The 21,364-nt window shown below is 46.6% G+C and overlaps 1 protein-coding gene across 10 annotated transcripts in view; it reads right to left on the reverse strand.

Moving 5' to 3' along the window:
- Nucleotides 1-21,364, reverse strand: part of PPFIBP2 (PPFIA binding protein 2) — a 138,865-nt gene that overhangs the window by 69,116 nt on the left and 48,385 nt on the right. For 8 of the 10 annotated variants that reach the window (XR_002479325.2, XM_021675113.2, XM_021675114.2 and 5 more), the window contains exon 3: nucleotides 21,136-21,350. Coding sequence is in view for 8 of the 10 variants with exons in the window: in XM_021675113.2 (XP_021530788.2) it covers nucleotides 21,136-21,350 (215 nt within the window). In the remaining 2 variants the exon portion in view is untranslated. Of the gene's footprint in view, nucleotides 1-9,606; nucleotides 9,811-10,203; nucleotides 10,223-21,135; nucleotides 21,351-21,364 lie in introns of those variants that run through there. The other 2 variants (XM_021675120.2, XM_064365217.1) reach the window with 2 other exon arrangements.

The raw sequence follows: 21,364 nt of genomic DNA on the forward strand, positions 1-21,364 counted from the left end.
AATAGCGAATTGGAAAATGAAGAAATGAAGGGTAAATAAAAAATATATCTAACGACTATTTAAGAAGTTATGTTGAAAGAATTACATGTCAGACACAGCTGTACAAATGCCAGGTCTGGGTGCTGGGAGGCTGGGAGCTCTGGCTTCCCTGTTCCCCACATTTGGCCCAGCTGAACTTCAAGCGGGGGATCTCTGGGGACTTTCTTGTGGTGCTTCCACATTCATGTACAGAATTCCCATTGCATCCTCCTCCCCAAGGTACCACTTTCTCTGCAGCAAGAGGACAAACCAAGAATAATTAGGAGGCTGGGGCTGCACCTAACCATGTGGCATCTCAGGTAGGTCACCTCATCTCAGGCTTTCCATCCTTTCAATAGAAAAAATTATGCTTCACAGAGGAGCAGAGAGGGTCAGTTAGGTCAATATACCTGAAATCCTGGGGGAATAAAAGTACAGAATGCTCTTTATAGCAGGATGCTCTAAAAATTCCTGTGTGATATAGTTTTTGAATAATCATAGGAATATGGAAATGATTTTAAATTATAATTTAACAAATGAATTTAGCTAAATTGTAAATGAATTTAGCTTTGTTTAATCTAAAAGGCTACCGTTCAGTTAGAAGCATATAATGCCTTCTACAAAAAGTTTTAATTCACTCTTTATGTGTAAGAGAACAACAGGGACAATATTTCTGATCAGGACACCTAAGAAATATCTATAAAGATCTGTACAAGCAACCCAAGGGAACAATAAACAAAATACTTTCAGGCTGGAAATGAAAAACAAAACAAAAACAAAGCCTGTGTGACAGTGACAACACAGAACCTGACATTCGTTAACAGCCCTGGGATCACGCCTTTGGGCCACATTGCTCAAGAGGAGTTCCCTTCTCCACTATCCCTAAAAAGTGCTCACATTGTTGAGTCATATATTCATGGCCACATTTTTTTCTCTCCTACAAATGTTTTATTGTGTACTGTAAGTATTATGTGCTACATACATGTTTATAATGAGTACACTGGGAATTTTTATAGCTAGTAACAACCAATCATAAACACTTAGATTTTTATTTCTGTTCCAATCTAGAGGTTAGTTCAAATTTGGGTTAAACATGAACTTTTTAGCCAAGTTAACCTCCAGCAGCCTCCTCAAAGACATCACCCTCTGACTGCAGTGGCTGTTCAGATCCATGATGCTTGCTCTCTCCTGGCCTAGCCCTTCCACTGTAGCTTGGCCAAGGGATAGCCATGTTAGGCTCTCCGTGGAGCTCTAGACAGGGTGTTAGGGCTTGATGCCATGGCTGGGGTCCTACAGATTTGCCGGGGGCATGACTGCTTTATGGCCTGGCTGGCATCTGGCAGGAGAATGTGCCGTGCGCATGTGCTCTGGTACACCTCAGGGATGCTGGGTGAGGGCAGTTCTGTAGCACTCCCCAACTGGCATGACCCAGATGATCTCCTGTTGGCACTGTACTTCACTAAACTAGGAGAAGGAGTTGGTTCCAGAGTAGTCAAATGGGGCAAGGGGAAGATCACAACAGGGGTGCCATTGGTATACAAGTAAGGAGTGTGGGAAAACCTAAGCCAGTCAGCTCCCCCGTGTGACAGCTCTAGCCATCATGTTGGTTTCTGAAGCCAACAGCTGCTTCTCAGGGCTCTTGCCTTGGGATCCTCAAAATGCATCTGCCTTCCTTTTTTGATATCAATAATTGTCATCTTGGCCAGGTCAAGAGTCATATTTCCTTCAGTGCTTCTAATAAGCTATAAATTCCAGTGCCTCCAGGATCTTGGCCATATTACATACACTGTCCCAACTGGTCAGAGCATGTTAAATTATATGATGGCTCTTTGCCTGTAAACATGCTGAGATTCTGAACACAGCATGTTGGGTAAGCCTTGTCCTGATAAGTCTTAAAATGGTTTCTCCTCATTTAGCCACTTAGGTGACATGTATTTTTAGCTGAATAAGAAAACAAAAGAAAATGTATGGTGTTTCCAGGCTGCCTGGTCAAGAGGATCTTATTAAAACCCAGAAAACCAGTTACAAGCGAACCATAGCTGCCAGGCACAGGGCATCAGGGAAGATATCGAAGTTACTAAGGCTATATCTTAAGCTCAGAAGCACCACTCACATGCAACCCTTTTAGAAACTTAGAATACATAGATCTTAAAAGTAAGGGGACCTAAATAAATAAATAAGATTGGATCACAAAGGCTATACCCAACACCAAGGGAACCCAGTAGTATGAGTGTAGGCAGGTGCTTATAAAAAAGAAAACTTCCCCTAGATTTTTTGATTCAGAAGTTTTAGAGCTTTCTGGCACTTATTATAAACCCAACCATTCCCAGGACTAGTTCTACTTTTTCTAGGTGAAGAATGGTCAAGCCAATCTACCGTTTTTGGCACAGTGTTAAAGAAGTTTCTTCCAAATGCAAAGTGGATAGAGTGCAATCAGATCCTTGGCTACCAAGAGTCCAACAAGAGAGAGCCTATCCTGACCTTGACCCTTATGCCCTCCTCCCCACCCTCAATTATATATAAGGGGAGGTTAAGTATTGCTGATGGAGTTAACATCCAATGACCTAAATGTCCTCTTTTAAGGAAGAACAAAGCAGAGTTCATAAACAGCAAATAAATGGCTTCTTGGTTGACGAATGTTCATGTCATCACACTCCACGCATGTATTTATTCAATGACTTGAACATTCCTAAGCGCCCACTAGGTGCCACTTTATGTGCTAAGCAATGATTTAGTCCCTGCCCTTAAAAAGCTCTGTGGTATTACAGGGAAGAAGGACAGAAGGAAAAAAGAAATCAACTTTTGCAGCAGGATGTAATAAGTACTATCATAAAGAATTACATGCACACAAATGGCAGGGGCATAGAGGAGAGACAAAAACATTTCACCCTCAAAAGAGAGAAGTGGCTTTACAGTGGACGTACCATTTGAATGATTGAGCCTGAAGGCTATAAAGGAATTCCCTCAGGAGAATAGGAGAACAGCAGCTTTGGACATAGCCTTCCCAATACAGATATGCTACCCATGAAGCTATGACAATCACTACCCTTCAGACATTCTGGTCTTCCAGAACCAACACAGCAAACACAGGATACCTTAAGATGAACTGGCCATCAGCTCTCCAACCAAAGAGGCTGGCATGAAGCTCCTAACTGATCTTCCTGGGGAGCTAGATTTGTAGAGAAACACATTTGATTTACCAAGATTTTTTTCCCAAAAATCATAACCTTGGCTAAGCTTGGTCACTGCTAAATTATCTTTATCTGGTGGCTAGACACCTAAAAGGCTTTAGCACTGGGCTGCAGAAATAGCATTTGTACGTGTGCTGGTATCCTGTGAAAAGAGAATGTGAAAGCCAGGAGGAGAGTAAGAAGAGAAGTCTTTGAAGACCGTCCTCTCCGTGCCAACACCAATAGAAGCACTGAGTCATTATTACTGAAAACACCTTCAGAGACAGTGCAGCAGGATTGGGTGCTAGAGTTGGGGTGGCATGTGACTGTTTTAGCTCCCCTGGAGGCTTTAGAGCCTGGTGTGTCTTCAACTGTCTAGACCTCCCATATGAGCAACCAACAATCATATAGGCATGAAAGATCCAAAGTTGGAGAACACAGAATTAGGCAAGGGCTAAAGTGAGGAGCTGCTCCTTGGGTCACAAGAAGCCATAAATCCTACAAGATTTCAAAATGGAAATGAATACAAAGGAAAATGCATGGAGAAGATTACTTGGGAGCTACAGGCAGCAAGAATAATATTACAGAAGGAATTTAAAAGATGACTATAGGAACAAAGCTAGTGCTCACTGGAGGGAGCAGAGATGAACAAGCAGGCTAACAAATCACCAAGAATCTTAATGGTGAAAGGAAGGTAAGTTACAAGGCAGCATGAAGAGGCAAGCACAGGGTCAAAGACAGTTTTGGGATTTTTTTCCTGAGAATTGAGGAGAAGCATTTTCCACGAAGGGTAAGAGACAGATAGGCAGGGAGGAGCTGAGAGAAGAAACAATCAGAGGAACAAAAGGAGCTGGAACAGGATTGGGTCAAGGACAGGATACTGGGATAGCCTTGGCTGAGAGGAGGGACTCTTAGCCCAGGAAACAGAGGGATGCTGAAAAATGATAGCTGAAACACAGTTACATTCTGTGGTGAAAAGGAGGAAGCATGAGAGACTCAGCTCAGTTTGGCTGTTTTTTTTTTCTTTGACATTGGTAGTGACATCAGTTGAAAGGAGAGTATGAGGCTGGAGACGAATGGGAAAGTGTGAAAGAGCTGCTATGGAGGATGGGAGAGAGAAAAGCAGGGATGAGTCAAAGGATCCCCAAGTGCTGTTGCCAGCCCACAAAACCACCAATGGCTGTGCTGCTCTGCACTGCCACAAACTGTTCAGCAAATGATGGTGATGTGATGACACTTTGTAAAATCCCACTGGGTAAAAGAGGCCTCTCTTCAAGGAGCTGGCAGGAGTCGCAGGTGCTGGGTGTCAGAGATGGCAGAATTCTAGCTTCTAAATTATACCAGGAAACATGATGTGCAGGCACCTTGGGTGTGTTGGCTAGAAATAGGAGGTATCATACGAAATTGAGGATAGCTAGCGCTCTTGGGTGACCATACCCACTGGTGCCTTTCTCATGGGATTGAAAAACCTCTCTTTTCGGAATCAGGGTTGGGTACATGGCTCTGGCGTAGCCAGAGGTTGTTAGTTCTGACCGATGTCATCATCCCCATAGCTAACACTCATGAATTGCTTCCTAAGCACTTAACATATATGGAATTGGCTGGGTGCAGTGGCTCATGTCTATAATCCTAGCACTTTGGGAGGCTGAGGCAGGCAGATTGCCTGAGATCAGGAGTTCGATACCAGCCTGGCCAACATGGCAAAACCCCGTCTCTACTAAAAATACAAAAATTAGCTGGGCATGGTGGCTTATGCCTGGAATCCCAGCTAATTGAGAGGCTGAGGCAGGAGAATCACTTGAACCCAGGAGGAGGAGGCTGCAGTGAGCTAAGATCACACCACTGCAGTCCCAGCCTGGGCGACAGAGGTAGACTCCGTCTCAAAAAAAAAAAAAATACATATATATATATATATATATATATATAAATTGTTTATCCCTATATTATAGTCAAGGAAATTGAATTCCAGAAAGGTTAAATAAATTACCCAAGTTTACACAGAGATGAGATATGAGCCCAAGGAATCTAGATCCAGGACCCATGAGTGTTAAGAGCTAACTAGTAAAACAGCCTTCACAGAAGCTGCTGCCTATTTCTGCAACTTTCGCTGCAGCCCAACATGAATGCAAGGCAAGGCAATGTCTGGAGCGAGCGTGCATGTGTGTCAGCCTTTGCAGCTCTTCTGGCCCAAGTGGCCAGGCTACTAGATCAACCATTTGAGCACCAGATGGCATAGAATAAAGTCTCATATTAGCAGCTTGAGTTCATTCTACTTTCTACTGCAGAACCCAAGACAATTGCATGGGGGACCCATAGTGATTCCATTTTCTTTGTGACTTCGGGTTGGAATGTGCTTAAGCACTGAGCGTGCTAGAAGCCAGGAAGCAGTGTGAAGATGCTGACAGTCTGGGATTTCTGTTCCTGGGAAAATGAACTCTTGCTGAAAGAGCGTGGGTGGGTCCCACAGACCCCGCTTGGAGCTATTTTTAGAGGCATGCTCATGGCTGTGTGGGTCGGATCCACAGACCTCAATATAGGACAGGTGTAAGCTGTTTGTGAGTCAGGAACCAAATAGCTGAGGGGACTGAGACCCTCTGGATACTTGTGGCAGGGGACTACCTTGTTCTAGGCTTTGTGCATTACGAGAACGAACTAGAGCATCAGCCCTGGTCAGCCTTCACTCAGCAACCACAGCCAAGCTGGCCGGATCCAGCAGCCAATGAGGCCTCTGGTTACCTATGGTGGCCCAGGTTGCAGCTGCCTCTTCTAGGTCTTCAGTATGCTTGGTTTGAGACCTCGATCTGGAATGTGGGAAGCGGCATAGAGCTGAAGGACTGAATGGTCTGAGAGGCACTTCTAGGAGAGAACCTGGTCCCATCTCTTCCTCTTTCAACTTCCCCCTTCTTGGTAATTGCCAACAGCAGTTAAGGGTACACATGTTATTGAGTGTCTCTCATATGCATGATACTGTTATCTTACTTAGTCCTCATAAAGCCTGTATGTGGTAGGTACTATTATCTTCCTTATTTTACAAGTGGAGAAATCCAGGCTTTTGAGATGATTTACCTTGGACCACACAGCTGGTAAACGTGACAATGCCAGGCTTCTAATCCAGTCTCACTCCAGACTGCATGTTCTTAACTATAAGATTAATAGTATACACTATCCCATCCCACAAAGGCCCTGGAGTAAGGTTTCTTTTCTGAACAAATATTTCCCCTCCAGCTCTGTGCCCCTCTGAACATAGATGGCTCCCCTCTCTACCACCTTGGACTGCTCAAAGGGCAAGGGCTTCTACTCGGTGCACCAGGCACCTCTTCTTCTAGAATCTATGCCCTCTGTAAAGGAGAATGAAGAAGACAGTGTTTCTACTTCAAAAACATGAGTTCAGAGAAACCGGCTCTCCAAGCCACCTCAGCTGAAGGAAGCGCAGGAGAAGGGGTGGGTGGGTCGTGCAGATGGGAAGTGCTGCAGACCTGGGCTACAGGAGGTGGGAGGGAGGGCCAGGAAAGGTTTCCTGGGAAAAGACAGGCTGGATGGAGTCAGATGAAGTGGGTGAGAGTTAGAGAGGAAGTGGTCCTCTGGGGTAAAAGCTCAGAAAAGGGAAGAAATACACTTGGAAGCTCAAGAGGGTAGATATAAAAGATAAAATCGAAAAGGTAAGTTGAGGTTGGACTACTAATGGTCTCAAAGGCCAAGCAAGCTGAAAATTCTGAGATTTTTCTTCCAGATTAAGGGTGAGTCTCGGGGGCTCATCATCGGGGTCATAAAATGAAAGGGGATTTGTTTTTGTTTTTGTTTTTTAAAAGATTTTAAAAATCTGGCAGTAGTGATTAGGGTAGAGAATAGGGAAAATACTCTGATCACACTGTCTATGACACATCTAACAATATGAGTTTTACGTTTTTAACATGCTCTCTAAAATTCCAAAAGTAGGGCCAGGTGCAGTGGCTCACGCCTATAATCCCAGCACTTTGGGAGGCTGAGGCGAGTGGATTACGAGGTCAAGAGATCGAGACCATCCTGGCCAACATGGTGAAACTCAGTCTCTACTAAAAATACAAAAATTAGCTGGGCATGGTGGCACGCGCCTGTAGTCCTAGCTACTAAGGAAGCTAAGGCAGGAGAATTGCTTGAACCCGGGAGGCGGAGGTTGCAGTGAACCGAGATCGTGCCACTGCACTCCAGCCTGGCGCCTGGCAACGGAGTGAGACTTTGTCTCGAAACAAAAACTAAAACAAAAACAAAAATTCCCAAAGTAGAAGAAAAATATCTGTTTTGCTATGAGTCATCCTGGGGGGTTCTGAAGTCTCCTTGCTTCAAGTTTCTCTAAGCAAACTTCCAACTGTCTACAGGACCCAGAATACCTGGGACAAGAAGGGCCTTCTTATATTGCATCACTTGCAAAATTAGTTCCTCCACACATAGAAAGTGTCCTGTACTAGGCAGAGTTACAGTATCTGCCCCAGGGGCTGAGATAAGGCTCAATCCTAGGCAAGACAATCCTAGGCACATGTTGGCTGAAAGGATTTCTTGATTAAAAGCTTCATTTGGGATACAGGGAAAGAAAGACCAAGTGATGGAAAGTGCATTTCTTACCTATCTCCTGCCAGTATCTCCCCAGTGGGGCTTTTTAAAAGCTAAAGATGATGCAAACCTTTGCCAAAACATCTGGTCATCTCAGCATGCTCTCTGGTGACTGTGATGCCCCAGGGGCTGGGCACAGACAGGATTTCTGCTGGGTTCTAAAGCAATAATTTTCTACATATTTGGCAGAGAAGATAGATAAAGAGAACTAGACTGGGAGATAGAGAACAGGGTTCAAGACCAGGCTGCACCACTAATAGCTATGACACTAATACCATGAGGTTCTTAGCCTCTTTCGGGCTTTGTTAAATGAGGGGTTTGTACTAAGTGATCCCTCCAAGCCCTCAGCCCTATAATTGTGTTCAGCTGCCTTACTTTTCCCAACATAGCTTACCATATACCACATCATAGCCAGAGCAATTTTCTTAAAATACAACTTGGACCCCCCAGTGTATCCCATGTTACTTCCCTGCTATAAGTCCCCCAGCATACAAACCATGAGGCCCACAAGCCTTGCTGTGGCCTTAGCTGTCCTACGTGATCCTCTGCCCGTCTCTGCTTGCCATCACTGCACTCAGCCATATGGGCGATTGAGAGAGTCCATCTTGATTGGCAGACTCCATCTTGCTTTCGGACCTTTGTATACATCATCCCCTTTACCTGGAATGTTCTTCACCCCCTTTTTCACCTGACTCATTCTTACTACTCTTTCAGTTTTCAGCTAAGTGTAATTTCCTCAAACTCCCTGACCCTTCCTTCTCATCAAAACAGCAGTCCCGTGTCTTCTGTTGTTCCTCCAGGTACACTTACTGTTTGTCATCTGAGGTTTATTTCCTGGGACTGTTTCACCTACGTCTCTAGCACCAGGTAGAAGATCCACAAGAGACTGGTTCTATTTTGCTCACTACTGTACACCCAGTACCCAAAACTCAGTAAAGATTTGCTGCATGAGTGCTATTGCACTCACACAAAAGCCAGCCAGCTCAGTGTCTGGGAGTTGGGGTCCGGGGACCTGGATGCCCCTTCCGAGCTGGACGCTTCCTGGCTCTCCTGTCCTGCAGTTACAATGTCAAGTGTCTAACCTGTCAGCTGCTTTTGTCCTTCCTGCCTCTGAAAAACATTCGGCCTAAAATCCCTTAGTGTGAAAATAAATTCATACCTATCTTAGCCAATTTAAAGGCAGCCACAAAAGAGGAAACAGCCTGAATTCTAGGAGTGCGATGCTACTCCAGCCCCCAACGTTCATTCATTCCTTGCTCATACCACACACTAAGGCTTATCTAAAGAAAGGACATGAACAACTTGCAACATAAATCCTCAGCTTCAGAGCATTCAAAAGAAAACTCCCTGAAAGCTTTCCTCCGGAAATGCAGAAGCTGATTCTGCTGACAGCAGATGTGTCCTCCGCTGGATAAAATCAGAGTGAGAATGAGTTAAACAACTTCCGAATTCGGTGCATTTAAAAAGGCAGCAGCTTCCTTTTCAGTTTAGCCTCACGCTGAAAAGGAGTGGGCACAGTTTTCTGCTCACGGTGTTTGGAGCCTCTGACTGTTTAAGTGCCAAAGTTAAAATAACCAACTTTCCTCACTCCATTCTTGCCTTTTTGTACAAGAGGCTCATTCACTAGAATGTCAGTGGAGAAACAAAGACAGCTGACTGTTTTCTCCCTGGTGTCTATAATTAGATTCTCATGAAGCACTTGGCCACAGCAGGGCTCTGCCGGACAATACCTCCCCCCACCACACACACGCACACTCACCCCAAAACACCCTAAAGTGTCTCCCCCTCACTCATCTCCACGGAGACCCAGACAAAGCAGCCAGTCACTTACCCTCTTTAGCCACGAGAAATGCTTGTAAACATCAATGTCCCCATCCATGCTGGGCACCCATGTCAGCAGTTAGATGCCTTGGTTGAAAAAGCCCTTTTTCTGGCTGGAGACCAAGTTCTCTCCTCTTCCTTGCCTCTGCCCCCTCCCCCTCAAGAACTCCAAGCTGTGTTCAAATTTCCCCACTTCCCTGGCCTGCGTCCTTCAGCCTCTCCCTGGACAGTTTCAGACACACAGCGACTCAGAGCAGACAGTGCTGCTCCAGTGTCCCCCACCGACCGCCCCCACAGATACACACACACACACACACACACACACACACACACACACGGGACCGTTCTCAGTGATAATACCGGAGCCTGCCAGAGGGAAACAGTCCTGAAGAAAATTCCTTGTCTGGCTTCCCCCTTCTGGAGTGGCTGGAACTCATTACTGAGAGCCCCGATTTCCTGTCTCGGCTTCACTCTGCATTTACCCAGGGCTCCCAGCTGCTCTCAGTTTATTTGGGACTGGGGAGAAGACTAAAAATAAGTGCTGCTCTTGGAGGAGCTCACTGGTTCCCACACACAGTCTGACCCCCGCCCCGAAGCTCACACCCACCCGTTTTCCAGGCGAGCGACATGCTGTGCCCCAAGGAAAGCCTGCTGTTTCCAAAAAAGAGCAGATTCAGAAGCAGCTCCAGTCTGGGTTCCTGGTCCTGCTGAGCGACGGGCCCTGTGCAGGGTGTTTGCTGTCCTTGGCGCTGGCGGTACCATCCCCTAGAGACCAACTGCCGCAAACTCGGGGGAGTCTGGTCCTAGGCTGTCGGCACCAGCCAGAGCTCCCTGGGGGCCACATTTTAGACAGGGGCCAGGGCTAGAGGGTCCTGCCTCTTTGGCTGTCCCCCACTCTGGAGTACCTGGCTTTACAACCAGGGAGGTGGAAAGGGTGAGCCTGCTTCAAGTGCATTTTCACGAGACTTAGGGAGCAGTGCTGGGTAGACAGGAGCCTTGGAAAGGCTGGAGAGATCTGGAGCTGTGGCTGTTTTCCTCCTGTCAGGGCAGGTCACATGCAGGCTCTCCAGGGCTCCTCCAGCATTCCCTGGATGCCACCCCCCAACCCCACCTCCTCCTCATATTCCCATCTCCTTTGAGAGCTCCCCGCTAAAAACAGCTTTTCCCCCTTGCCCAGCCCTTAATGTGTGGCCTTTGGCTACGACTGATTATGAAAGTGACCTTTGATGTGGGTGCGGTGGGAACTGTGGTTACATGCAAGGCCCTGAGCTCTGCTGTGGCAAAGGACTTGCAGATGCACATCTTGTGACTGCCTGGGGCTTCCCAGCTCTCTGGGGTTTCCTGGAACTCCCAGTCTGAAGAGCAGGCCCTATGGGGTGTCAGCATGCCCCTCATATGGCTTCAATGTTCACCCAGGCCAGAAGCAGGGCCCAAAAGGGCAGAAACAAATGCCTGGCAGCACAGTCCACGGCAGGCTGGGCCAGCCCACAGAGATCACAGAGGCGGCAGGGAGGAGAGCCGGGGCCAGCAGCTGGCACGAGGGGAGGAGTGAATTCCTGGAGACACACCCAGATGGAGGCCAGAAAGGAAAAGCAGGCTTTGCTGCCTATGCACTGAGCTCCAGCCCCTTGCTCCTCACTTCTTGCCCAGCTCCAGAGCACAGTGTGACCCACCCAGTCCTGGTTCCCTACCCACGCTATGGCAGGAAGTGCCAAGGAAGAGCATCTCTAAAGGTGCAGGGAAAAACAGGTTGGTTTTTCTCTGTCTAAAAGCCTGAACAAGTCAAATGAAGAAGTTCATCCTGTCGGTATACATTTTCCCCCACATCCAAGGCAAATGAAACCAACTTGCTGGCCTGGGTTAAGGATTACCACATGGTATGCAATAAAGGTATATCTAGGACTCCAAGGAAGGTAGACAAGCTGATTTGGGAGCTGGACAGGGAGAGGCGGTGCAGAGTTCCAGCCTCTACAGGATGGGAGAGAACCCCCACTCTCCTGGGAGGAGCACAGTGCCCTTCCTTAGGTTCTGGTACGAGAGAGGAGGAAGGAGAAATGTGGCCAACGTGGCTGCTCTCATCAGCCTTGCTAACTCCCAGCTTACATGGAGCTGGGGCTCAGGTGTCCCTCTTCTAGCTCCTCCTGAGCACCTGTGTTCCCCTCTACTTCATCACTGGCCTAGTCACACTGAGCCACGCCTACTGCACCACACTGTCAGAGGTGGGTCTGATTTCCCACTTCCATGCCTACAATTCTTAGCACACAGTACGAACTTGAACATTTTTTGGATAAAAGAATAAGTCTCAAATGATAAAACTGGCAAAGTAAGACTAAAAAAAATGCTATTTGAAGAAAAGAGACTTCAAGGTCTTTTTCTCCAGGGTAAAGATGTTCAACACAAAGAAGAAAAGATGGCCCGTTTCCTCTGTTAGCTCAACTCAACTGTGATGAACAAAGGAGGAAGGTGCAGGGTTGGGGAGAGAAAAGGACAGAAAAGGGAGGAAGTGAGGGAGGAATCCAGATAAACTACAGCTAAATTCTTGACATTTTTATGGCATCCTCAAGTAGCAAGTCTTATCTCAGCCTTGTTTTTCCCTAAACACCACAGTACATTTTACTTATATTGTAATTCAACTCAAAAATCACAGATCAACACCCCGAAAGACCTAGGAGCTGGTTGGCAGGAGGAAAAGGGGAGGGGCTGAGTGAAATGGGATTGATTGACAAGCTAAGACACCTCCTCACTCACTCACCCCCGCCACCACCTCCAGGGGCAGCTGGGTCCCGGTCGTGGCTCTCTCATTGCACTGGCCTGGCAAGGCAAACCCATGGCTGCACCACTTCCCCTAGATGTCCATTCTGTCCAGGGCACCTCAATTGATCTACAGTGGGGTTCCAGGGATCAGATAAGCCCCTGAATATATTTGTAAAATATACACAGAGTATATTTGTATGCATAAATTTTTCTCTGAAAAGAGTTTTCAGATGATCAGAACAGTCCACGACTCCCAAAAGGCTAGAAGCTCAGGTTTTATTCAGCCTAAGCAGTTATACTCCCAAAGGTCAAGGCTGCCCTTGTTATTGGGGGCTCTGGGCTTTTTGCTTGCATTACACTGCTCCAGTGAGGTGGTGTCTCAGACTCACTGGACCCACCTCTGAAGAGAGAAGTCCTCAGGAACCACAGACGGTACACAAATAGGGATCACTACAGTGACCTAACAGCCGCCAGGGCCTTCCTGGAAGTACTTTGCTCACCTACAGCCAGACTCAACTCATTACTGCATGTAACATGCAGCAGCCAGCTGTGGGAAAGGGCAAGAGACCGTGAGGCTGAGCATTCTGGGAGTGAAAACACAGCTAAGAGGCCAGGGTGGTCAGGTTTGCCGGGAAAGTCACTGTAGCTTGCTCCACCCCTGTCCTAGGGTCTAGAAGAGAATCTCAGGATTGTCACCTACCTGGCTGGAATTCCAAGTACTTGAGGGAATGGGTGAAAGGGAAGCTGGGGTCCCCTGAGGTTCTACTCCTGCTGCCTACCAGAAGTCAGCAGCATCTTATCAGGCAGAACTGTAAACCGAGAGGAATCTCATGATCACATGCCTTTCCACTGACCTATCACCTACAGGCATCCTGGGCTCCGCTCAGCCCCGAGCCTTCACCTCTGGGCCATGGGTGGCAGCTGCCAGGACACTCCCTCATAAATCCTCGTAAGTCAGAAACAAGCTTGTGTCTGTCAGCAGACACGGTGCGCAGTGTGCCCCCTGCTAGTGAGGAGGAGGAGAGGGAAGAGCGCAGTGGAGGAAGTCCTGGGCACTGCAGCTCAGGCCTCCACAGAACACAAGCGTGGAAACACCTCCAAAACAGAACAGGACAAAGGTAGGCGGACTTTTCCTGTAAAGGGCCAGATGGTAAATATTTTGGGTTTGGTGGGCCACACAGTCTCTCTCATACTCAACTCTGCTATTTGCAGTGCAAAAGCAGCCATAGCCAACACCTAAACCAGCGTGTGGCTGTGTTCCAGTGAAACTTTTTTTATGGACACCACAATTTGAATTTTATACTATTTTCCCATCACAAAACATTCTTGTGATTTTTCTTCAGTCTTGAAAAATGTAAAAATCATTCTTTGCTGATGAGTGTAAGAAATATGCAGTGGGTTAACTGTAGGCCATGGTTTGCTAACCCCTGGGTTAGGACAGTGCTTCCCCATCCAGAATGAATTCCCTGGGCCTGAGGGGGTTCTAGTAAAAATGCAGATTCTGATTCAGTAGGTTGGATACGGGCTTGCTGTTGTGCACTGCTGACAAGCTCCCACATGATGCCCGCACCACTGGTCCCAGGACAATACTTGGAGGAGTAAGAGGTTAGGAAACTGCTTTCAAAAGTTCCTCAAGGCTGGGCACAGTGGCTCACGCCTGTAATCCCAACACTTTGGGAGGCTGAGGTGGGCGGATCACCTGAGGTCAAGAGTTCAAGACCAGTCTAGTCAACATGGCAAAACCCTGTCTCTACTAAAAATAAAAAATTAGCCGGGCATGGTAGTGCACTACTGTAATCCCAGCTAATCAGGAGGCTGAGGCAGGAGAATTGTTTGAACCTGGGAGATAGAGGTTGCAGTGAGCCAAGATCACGCCATTGCACTCCAGCCTGGGCAATAAGTGAGACTCCATCTCAAAGAGAAAAAAAAGTTATTCGAAACCTAGATTACTAAACAAACTTGCCAGAAGCATAAATTCCCTGGAGCCTGCCTGCCCACTAGCAGGTATCTGAAAGGGCAGAAGGCTCTTGGTGGTGTGTCTCTGGCGGGTTTTTGTTTCTTTTTTTGTGTGTGGGTAAGTGGGTGTCTACATGCTCAGACCTCAAGTTATGCTAACCTGGCAACATCATCCACCATGGCCCCAGCGTCTGAAGCAGGAAGTTTAGTGAGGAAGGATTTATTTGCTCTTTCACCAGTGTTTGCACATTCTTGGTCATTTATAAACATTGTTAGGGGCTGAAATAGTCTTTTAGGTCAGATCTGAAAGGATCCAGATTGCTAGAATTTAGTAGGGTAAATTTACTTTGGGGGCAGGGATCACAATCCAGGAAAATTAAAACTGCTAAATTTGCAGTGGCTGAAGGCCCCTAGTCTTGGCTGCCGTGCCAGGAAAAAGGCATTCAAAGTCCCCCAGGGGACAGGAAGCTTCTCTAGGGCACGGCATGGCATACACTGTGGGCTAGGATATGCCTCCGGGAATGGAAAGGGCCATTCTACTTGCACCCCAGCAGAAGGCACTGCAGTCAAAGAATCTGGAGAGGTTTCCTCACATCCACAGGGGAAGGTCAAGTCTGTGCTCCCAGGACCAGCCCTGTCTCTTCTCCTCTACCCTCAACAGTGGAGCGCTCCCTTGACTGCCCTCTGTCCACTGTTTCTAACGAAAACGGCAAAGAATTCTCTTTGCCAGCTGACCCCGGTGCAGTTCAGCAGCTTCAGTAATGAGAGGTGCTTATATTATCTTTTTCTAAAAAAGAAAAATAAAAAGCTGTTTTCTCATGTAAAGCCCCTGCTGTACCTCACTCTTTGGGATTTCACTTCCCAGCATTTGTCCCTGACTCCCACCTAGTGGCTTCTTCCAGCACTGCATAGGGACAAAGAACCACCCCTGGTGCCACTGGAGCCCGGCCCAGGAGTCCCTTGGGAGCTAAGCGCAGAAAGAGAGCAAGGACACCACTCAAGTTCACACCTGTCACAGGGGAAGTAAGAAAACATGCTGGAAATCGGCTCACACAGGCTCTAATTTTTTCCTTGAAAAATAAGCACCAAATTTTCCCTCCTCTCCTTTAAGATCCAGAGGAAAAGGTTTACCTACAAAACTCCTTCTGTAACTTTTCAAAATTAAAATGTTCAACACACATGTGTCCTGATCTATCTTTTGTTTCCCATTCTAGATGGAGAATGGAGATACAGAAATGAATCACATGGTCAGAAATTCCAGCTCACATTTTATAATTCATAAAACAGCTTTTTCTCTCTACCTTTTTTTGCAACTCCTCTGGCTTTTCAATATGGTAAACAGATTTGCTTCTTTGGACAGAATGAAAGATTGCAAGCTGAATCTGGCAGGAATGCATGGGCTTTGTTTGAGGAGCCGGGAGCTTAAGAATCTGCCATCTGTGACAAGGTGGTTTGTAGCTGAGAAGGGGGGTGGCTTTGTTGCCCAGCTTGGGCCTGGGTTTCTTTGTTTCTTGGGAAACTAGTTAAAAAGGTAACTGAAGGCACCTGAACTGAGTTGCTGGGCTGTCAGAGGTGAGCACTTAACCCAGCTGGCCCCAGCAGAGGTTGCTCATTCAGGAGGGCAACTCCTCAGGTTTTTCACGATGGTAAACAGATTTGCCGCTCCACTGTTCTTGAGAGGTGGGCCTCCGTCAAGCCCTAACATAAGGGCAGCAGTAAACCGAGAGGTTCCTGTCTCCACACTTTGGAAATCAAGAGGTCAAGACAAGGGAGGCAAAGGCTGGTGCTTACAAAGAGGCCACTCCATACAGCCCCTAGAATAAACTGCAGAATTGGAATGCTTGGCCAGATCTTGCAGACAGTTTCAGACTCAGCTGTCATCCGGTAGGGAAACTGAGTCCTAGGGAAGTGAAGAAGAGGTTCATACAAGTGAGTGGCAGAACCAGGGTAGAACCCTGGGCCTTTTAACTCCTTCCTACCTCTCATACTCCCTCACCCTGGTTCAATTTGCTTTCACCCACTCAAGCACACTGACTAGGACTCTTGCAACCTTGCAAATAAAAGCCTGGGTTCCTGAGGGATGGCCAAGCCTACACCGTGTACCCCAGTTCCAAAGAAGTCCCAGAGTACAACCCTTCTCTATAGGTTCTCTGCCAACCACCACCCCTCACCCTGGAGCCTGAGCTTTTCCTTGACTTGCTTGCACTTTGCTGCTGGGTTTGCCTACCCTTTCTCTGATTTCATCTTGAACCTTCACCAAGAATCTCCTTGGCCCATACCCAATGTGTGAAACAGCAGAACAGACTGGCTGGCTGGTAGGAGACGAAGGGTGGACATAACATACTGTTAGAGAAGCACCCATAGCTACTTCATATGGAGACTCTGCTGGCTCTGGTATCTTCTGGGCATCATCCAAAGACCTGGGACATGAATCAACACTGTACCAGCCTGGGTCTACTCCTCCCAGTGACCTGGCTGTCCCCAGCCCTGTAGAGCCCATTTGAATCTGGCTGGCTATCCTCTAAGGTTTCCACCACCCAACCTAGCCTTAGATCTTTGTAACCAACCTTCACCCAGCCAAGTCAGGCAGGGTAGAGACACCCCTTTCAGACCACAGGAAAGCCCCACTCAATGCACAGCCCAAATCCTGGAAGTTGTCACAGTGGCACCAGCTCCTTCTTGCCCGTAGAACATGCCAGGGTCACGGATAAGCACTGCTTCCCTTTCTGGGCTTCAGACCACCTGTGGGGTTCTGGGGCTCCTGACCTGAAATAACCACACCCTCCTCAGAGCATCATCCTACATTTCACCATAGTATACAGAGAAGGAGGAATCTGCCCCTTTCTGGAACTCAGCTGTTTCCATCACAACAGAGCTGCCTCAGCCTTCCAGCCAGGGCCTCAGTGTCATCCTCCATGAGCACTAACCCTGAGCTTGGCTCTGTCTTCCAGATGTAAAGGACCACCTTCCCATCTCCTGAGGGTAACACTGCTCTGCTGCAGGCCTGAGGGTAACACTGCTCTGCTGCAGGCCAGGTCCTAGCTCATCTTGGACCTCAAGACACCCTCTATATGAGGTCCTCATTCATCAGCTTTCCAGGGGAAATAATACTGCTCCTAAACCAAAGGAATCCAGACCCTTTTGTCCTTACCTCACTGAGGCCCCAAAGGGTATCCCCATTAAGAAAGACTCACACATGCCCTTCTAGGCCTGGAGCCCACTTCTCCTCATCATACTTACTGCCAAGGGGCAGGATGCCACTTTAGACTCGGGAGCATAGTAAACTCACTCACAACCCAGTGCCACTGACTCCTGGGCAGGTCTGCTCCACTTGGGCTTTAGGACGAGTCTGCTCTGTTTTATACCCATCTCCTGGCAGAGTCCTGGCCAACAGTGCTCCTACTGCTGCCAACTGTGCTGGCCCAGCTGTGCTTCAGCTCTGCCAAGACCCAGCAGGAGAGGAATCAGCCCTATTACAAAGACACAGCTGCCCAATAGGAGGCACTAGGACTAGGAGTGCCCTTTTCATGTAAAACATAAAAGAGAGAGCCAGGACTAGTCTGCTATTTGTCCTATTCTAACCATGAACTGTTCCTCCACATTGACTCCTGCTTCTCAGCAGCCCATTCTTCTGGTGGACCATGGATGCCCCAGTGCCAGAAGATTTGCAGCCCTGATGAGGAGCAGCAGTACAAGACCACATTTCCCACCACGTAATCCCTCCCCTCTGCTCACAGTTGATTTGCCCTGGGGTAGACACCTGACCTAAGGTGTGCATCCAGAACTGTGAATAAATTAAAAGTCTTTAATTCCTATCTATTTTACACTTAACACTTCTTCATTGATCTAGAGGACTTCGCTAAAAAATAATTAACTGGGTCAATCTATTCTTTTCTTTAGAAACTTGAGTTTAAAAAGAAAACATATTGAGAAAACATGGAAAGAATTTGTCAGTCAACAAGAGTAAACTCAAACCTAACAGAGTTTGTGGCAGTCACTCCAACCTGTCTTCCTGAAAGACAGCTTTCCCCAACTTCATCATCATTCCTTTCTGACAGAGGTCACCTCCCTCTATGGCAGTGTGACTGCTTGCTTTCCCAGCTTCCCTTGCAGCTAGGGTATGCATGGATTAACATCCTGGCCACTGGGGCTAAATGGGAAGTCTGCTAGAGGGTTGCAGAGAAAGTTTCCCTCCTCATTAAAAATAACAACAACAACAAAAACACACTAAAGTAACTGCTCCCTACCTCTGCACATAGTTGCATAGTTGTGTCTTGTAAGGACATGTTGCCTGCAGTTCTAGTGACCATCTTGTGACTGTTATGGGACATGCCTGGGAAAAAACCACCCCTTGAGGATGGCAGGGCAAAAAGACAGGAAGAACCAGTACCTGTGAGGTCACTCAGAGCCACTTATTTAAACCTGGGACTGTCTGTCTTCTGGACATCTTGTTTGTGGTCTATCTTGTTATTGCTTACGTCACTTTACTGGAAAAAATATCCCAACTGATAGAGATGTCACGGGAGAGAGTTGCATCACGTCAGGCCAGTGTTGTAGCCAAGCAGGAACTCTAGGTGTGTGACAATGCCAGTGTGTCTACAGAGGAGAAGGGAACAAATAAAGGGATGCACAGACACCATGCATGAGAAGGCGCTGGGCAGTGCTGCCTAATCCCTCAAACCGTTTTACTAGTTTCAATTCCAATCCTAATCCACATGGGATTTTTAAAAAAATTTCAAGTGAGTCTCCATGATTGAAAACAGTGCTTCTTAAACTTAACGTGCTTATGAGTCACCTAGAGATGGTTCAGCAAGTGTGAGATGGGGGCCCACATTCTGCATTTTTCACAAGCTACTAGGGGTAAGAAAGCTGCTGAGCCACAGACCAAAATCTGAGCAGTAACAACTTCTAACTAAAATCACCAATCTAAAGCACCAGCTGAGTTTGCTCACCAGTCTGAATTTTTTTCCATACAGATTAAGACCTTGTGTGGAATGTGTATACAGGCCAATTGTAAAATGACTTTAGGTCTGCAAGACATAAAATACAGACAGGCTATCTCTTTCCAGAATTAAAACCTTAGCACACAGCCCTTACATCTTGGAATGTTTATATGAACTTCTGACCCCCTAAAAGTACTTGCTTCCCCATTGATAGGTTAGTGACGGCCATAATTACTCTAGAAGATTTATGAATTCTTTTAGGGAAATCTCTCCAAAGGAAGGCATTCCCTAAACCATTGTACATAATCCCAACACAAAACTGCAAATCTGAAGGCAAGCTGTTTTCTACCAAGGCATCTTGAAAAAAATCAACTGATTGTCAACTGCCTTTGGATCAAACATATTTTTAATAAATTTCCAAAAACTGTTTTAAAAATCAGATTCATTGTGTTTATACCAAACACTAAAAAGTATTATTGATGGATTAGAGTTAACCATAAGATAAAAATCAAGCCATAAACTTACTAGAGGAAGAAACAGGTGAACAGTTATTTGTTCTGAGGTTGGGAAAGGCCTTGCTAGGGCCAAAAGGAAAACAAGAAACCAAGGAAAGACTGATAGAGTGAAGTATACTTGTTTAAAATTCCATGTCTCAAAAAGCACCCTAAACATTTAAAAACAGAGTGAGGAAAATATATGCTACAAACAAAGCAAAGGGCTAAGAGAAGGTCATTCAAATAGATAAGAAAACCACTAAAATCCTAATAGAAAATAACAGCATAGAATATGAATAGTCTCAAGTGGGAGAGGCCCCACCCAACGGGCTCAAGGTGATTTCTCGGTATATGGGAAAAAAATATTGGAGCTGTTTTTTAACCTATCCTTTAAAAATCTATTTTGGTGAGCAGTGGATACCCTAAATACCCTGACGTGATCACTACGCATTATATACATGTAACTAAATTTTACATGTACCCCACAAATTTGTACAAATAAAAAACTTTACAATTCTGTTTTATGTTATTTTTATAATTTAAGTATATCAGTAAAATACTGGCCAGGTGCAGTGGCTCATGCTTAGAATCCTAGCACTTTTGGGAGGCCGAGGTGGGTGGATTGTTTGAGCCAGGAGTTCAAGACCAACCAGGCAACATAGGGAAAGCCCGTCTCCACAAAACAAAAACAAAACAAAAAATTAATTAGCCGGGTGTGGCAGTGCACTTCTGCAGAACTTGTGGGAGCAAGAGGTGGGAGAATTGATGAAGCCACACTGCACTCCAGCCTGGGTGGCAGAGCGAGATCCGGTCTCAGAAATAAAATGCTGCATATGTGAATATGCATATAAGAAATGCATTTTTTTCCAGATAGGATATAGGGTCAAAAGTTTAAAGACCATACAGAAGAATACGAATAAACTGATTTTTAAAAGTTTAGCCTTTTTATCAAAGAAATGCAAAAATGTTAAGAAAATATTTTCTTCTAAGAAATTTATAACCCAGTCTTCAGTTTGTGGTAAGAAACAAGGGGCAGTGGGATCTAGCCGAGGAGAGAGACCCCAGTCAGGGATTGTAACTCAATAAGCAGTACATGCAATTCGAGGGGGTCTGTGTGTGTAAAATCTTCAATGTTTGCCCTTCTCTGGCCCTGGATTTCCTCAGGAGAGGGCAACTGTGGACCACGGGAGGTCAGAGGGCATAGCTTAAATTGCTTGACTGGGCTCTACACTCCTTAATGAGAAGGGCCACCCTGCGTCGTTGGCCAAGCGGTATGGAAGAAAAGGCTGGAAGGTGTACAGATGAGTCAATAGCCCCAGTCAGCAGTGGCACTCCATGGGCTATGCCATTACATTCCCCAGTGGTTCCCAACCAGGCCACGGGACTACTCACCAATCTCTCTTCAAACCACTCCTTTATGTAGGCAGCTGTTGGGCCAGGGATCTGGCTCAGGAGGGCTGTTCTCTCCTGAGGAAGCTCCAGCATCTCCAAAGCCAGCCTCAAGTCCTCGATGAGATGGAGCACTGGGAAGGGGTTCATGTAGGAGGCCGGGGAAGCCAGTCCAGGCTCACAAGTACCATCACTAAGATCTGCACCTGTTTTAGTGCCTGCAATGAGAGAG

Source organism: Aotus nancymaae, unplaced genomic scaffold (assembly GCF_030222135.1).
Source record: "Aotus nancymaae isolate 86718 unplaced genomic scaffold, 86718_ANA_hifiasm-v0.15.2.pri h1tg000059l, whole genome shotgun sequence".
NCBI lineage: Eukaryota > Metazoa > Chordata > Mammalia > Primates > Aotidae > Aotus > Aotus nancymaae.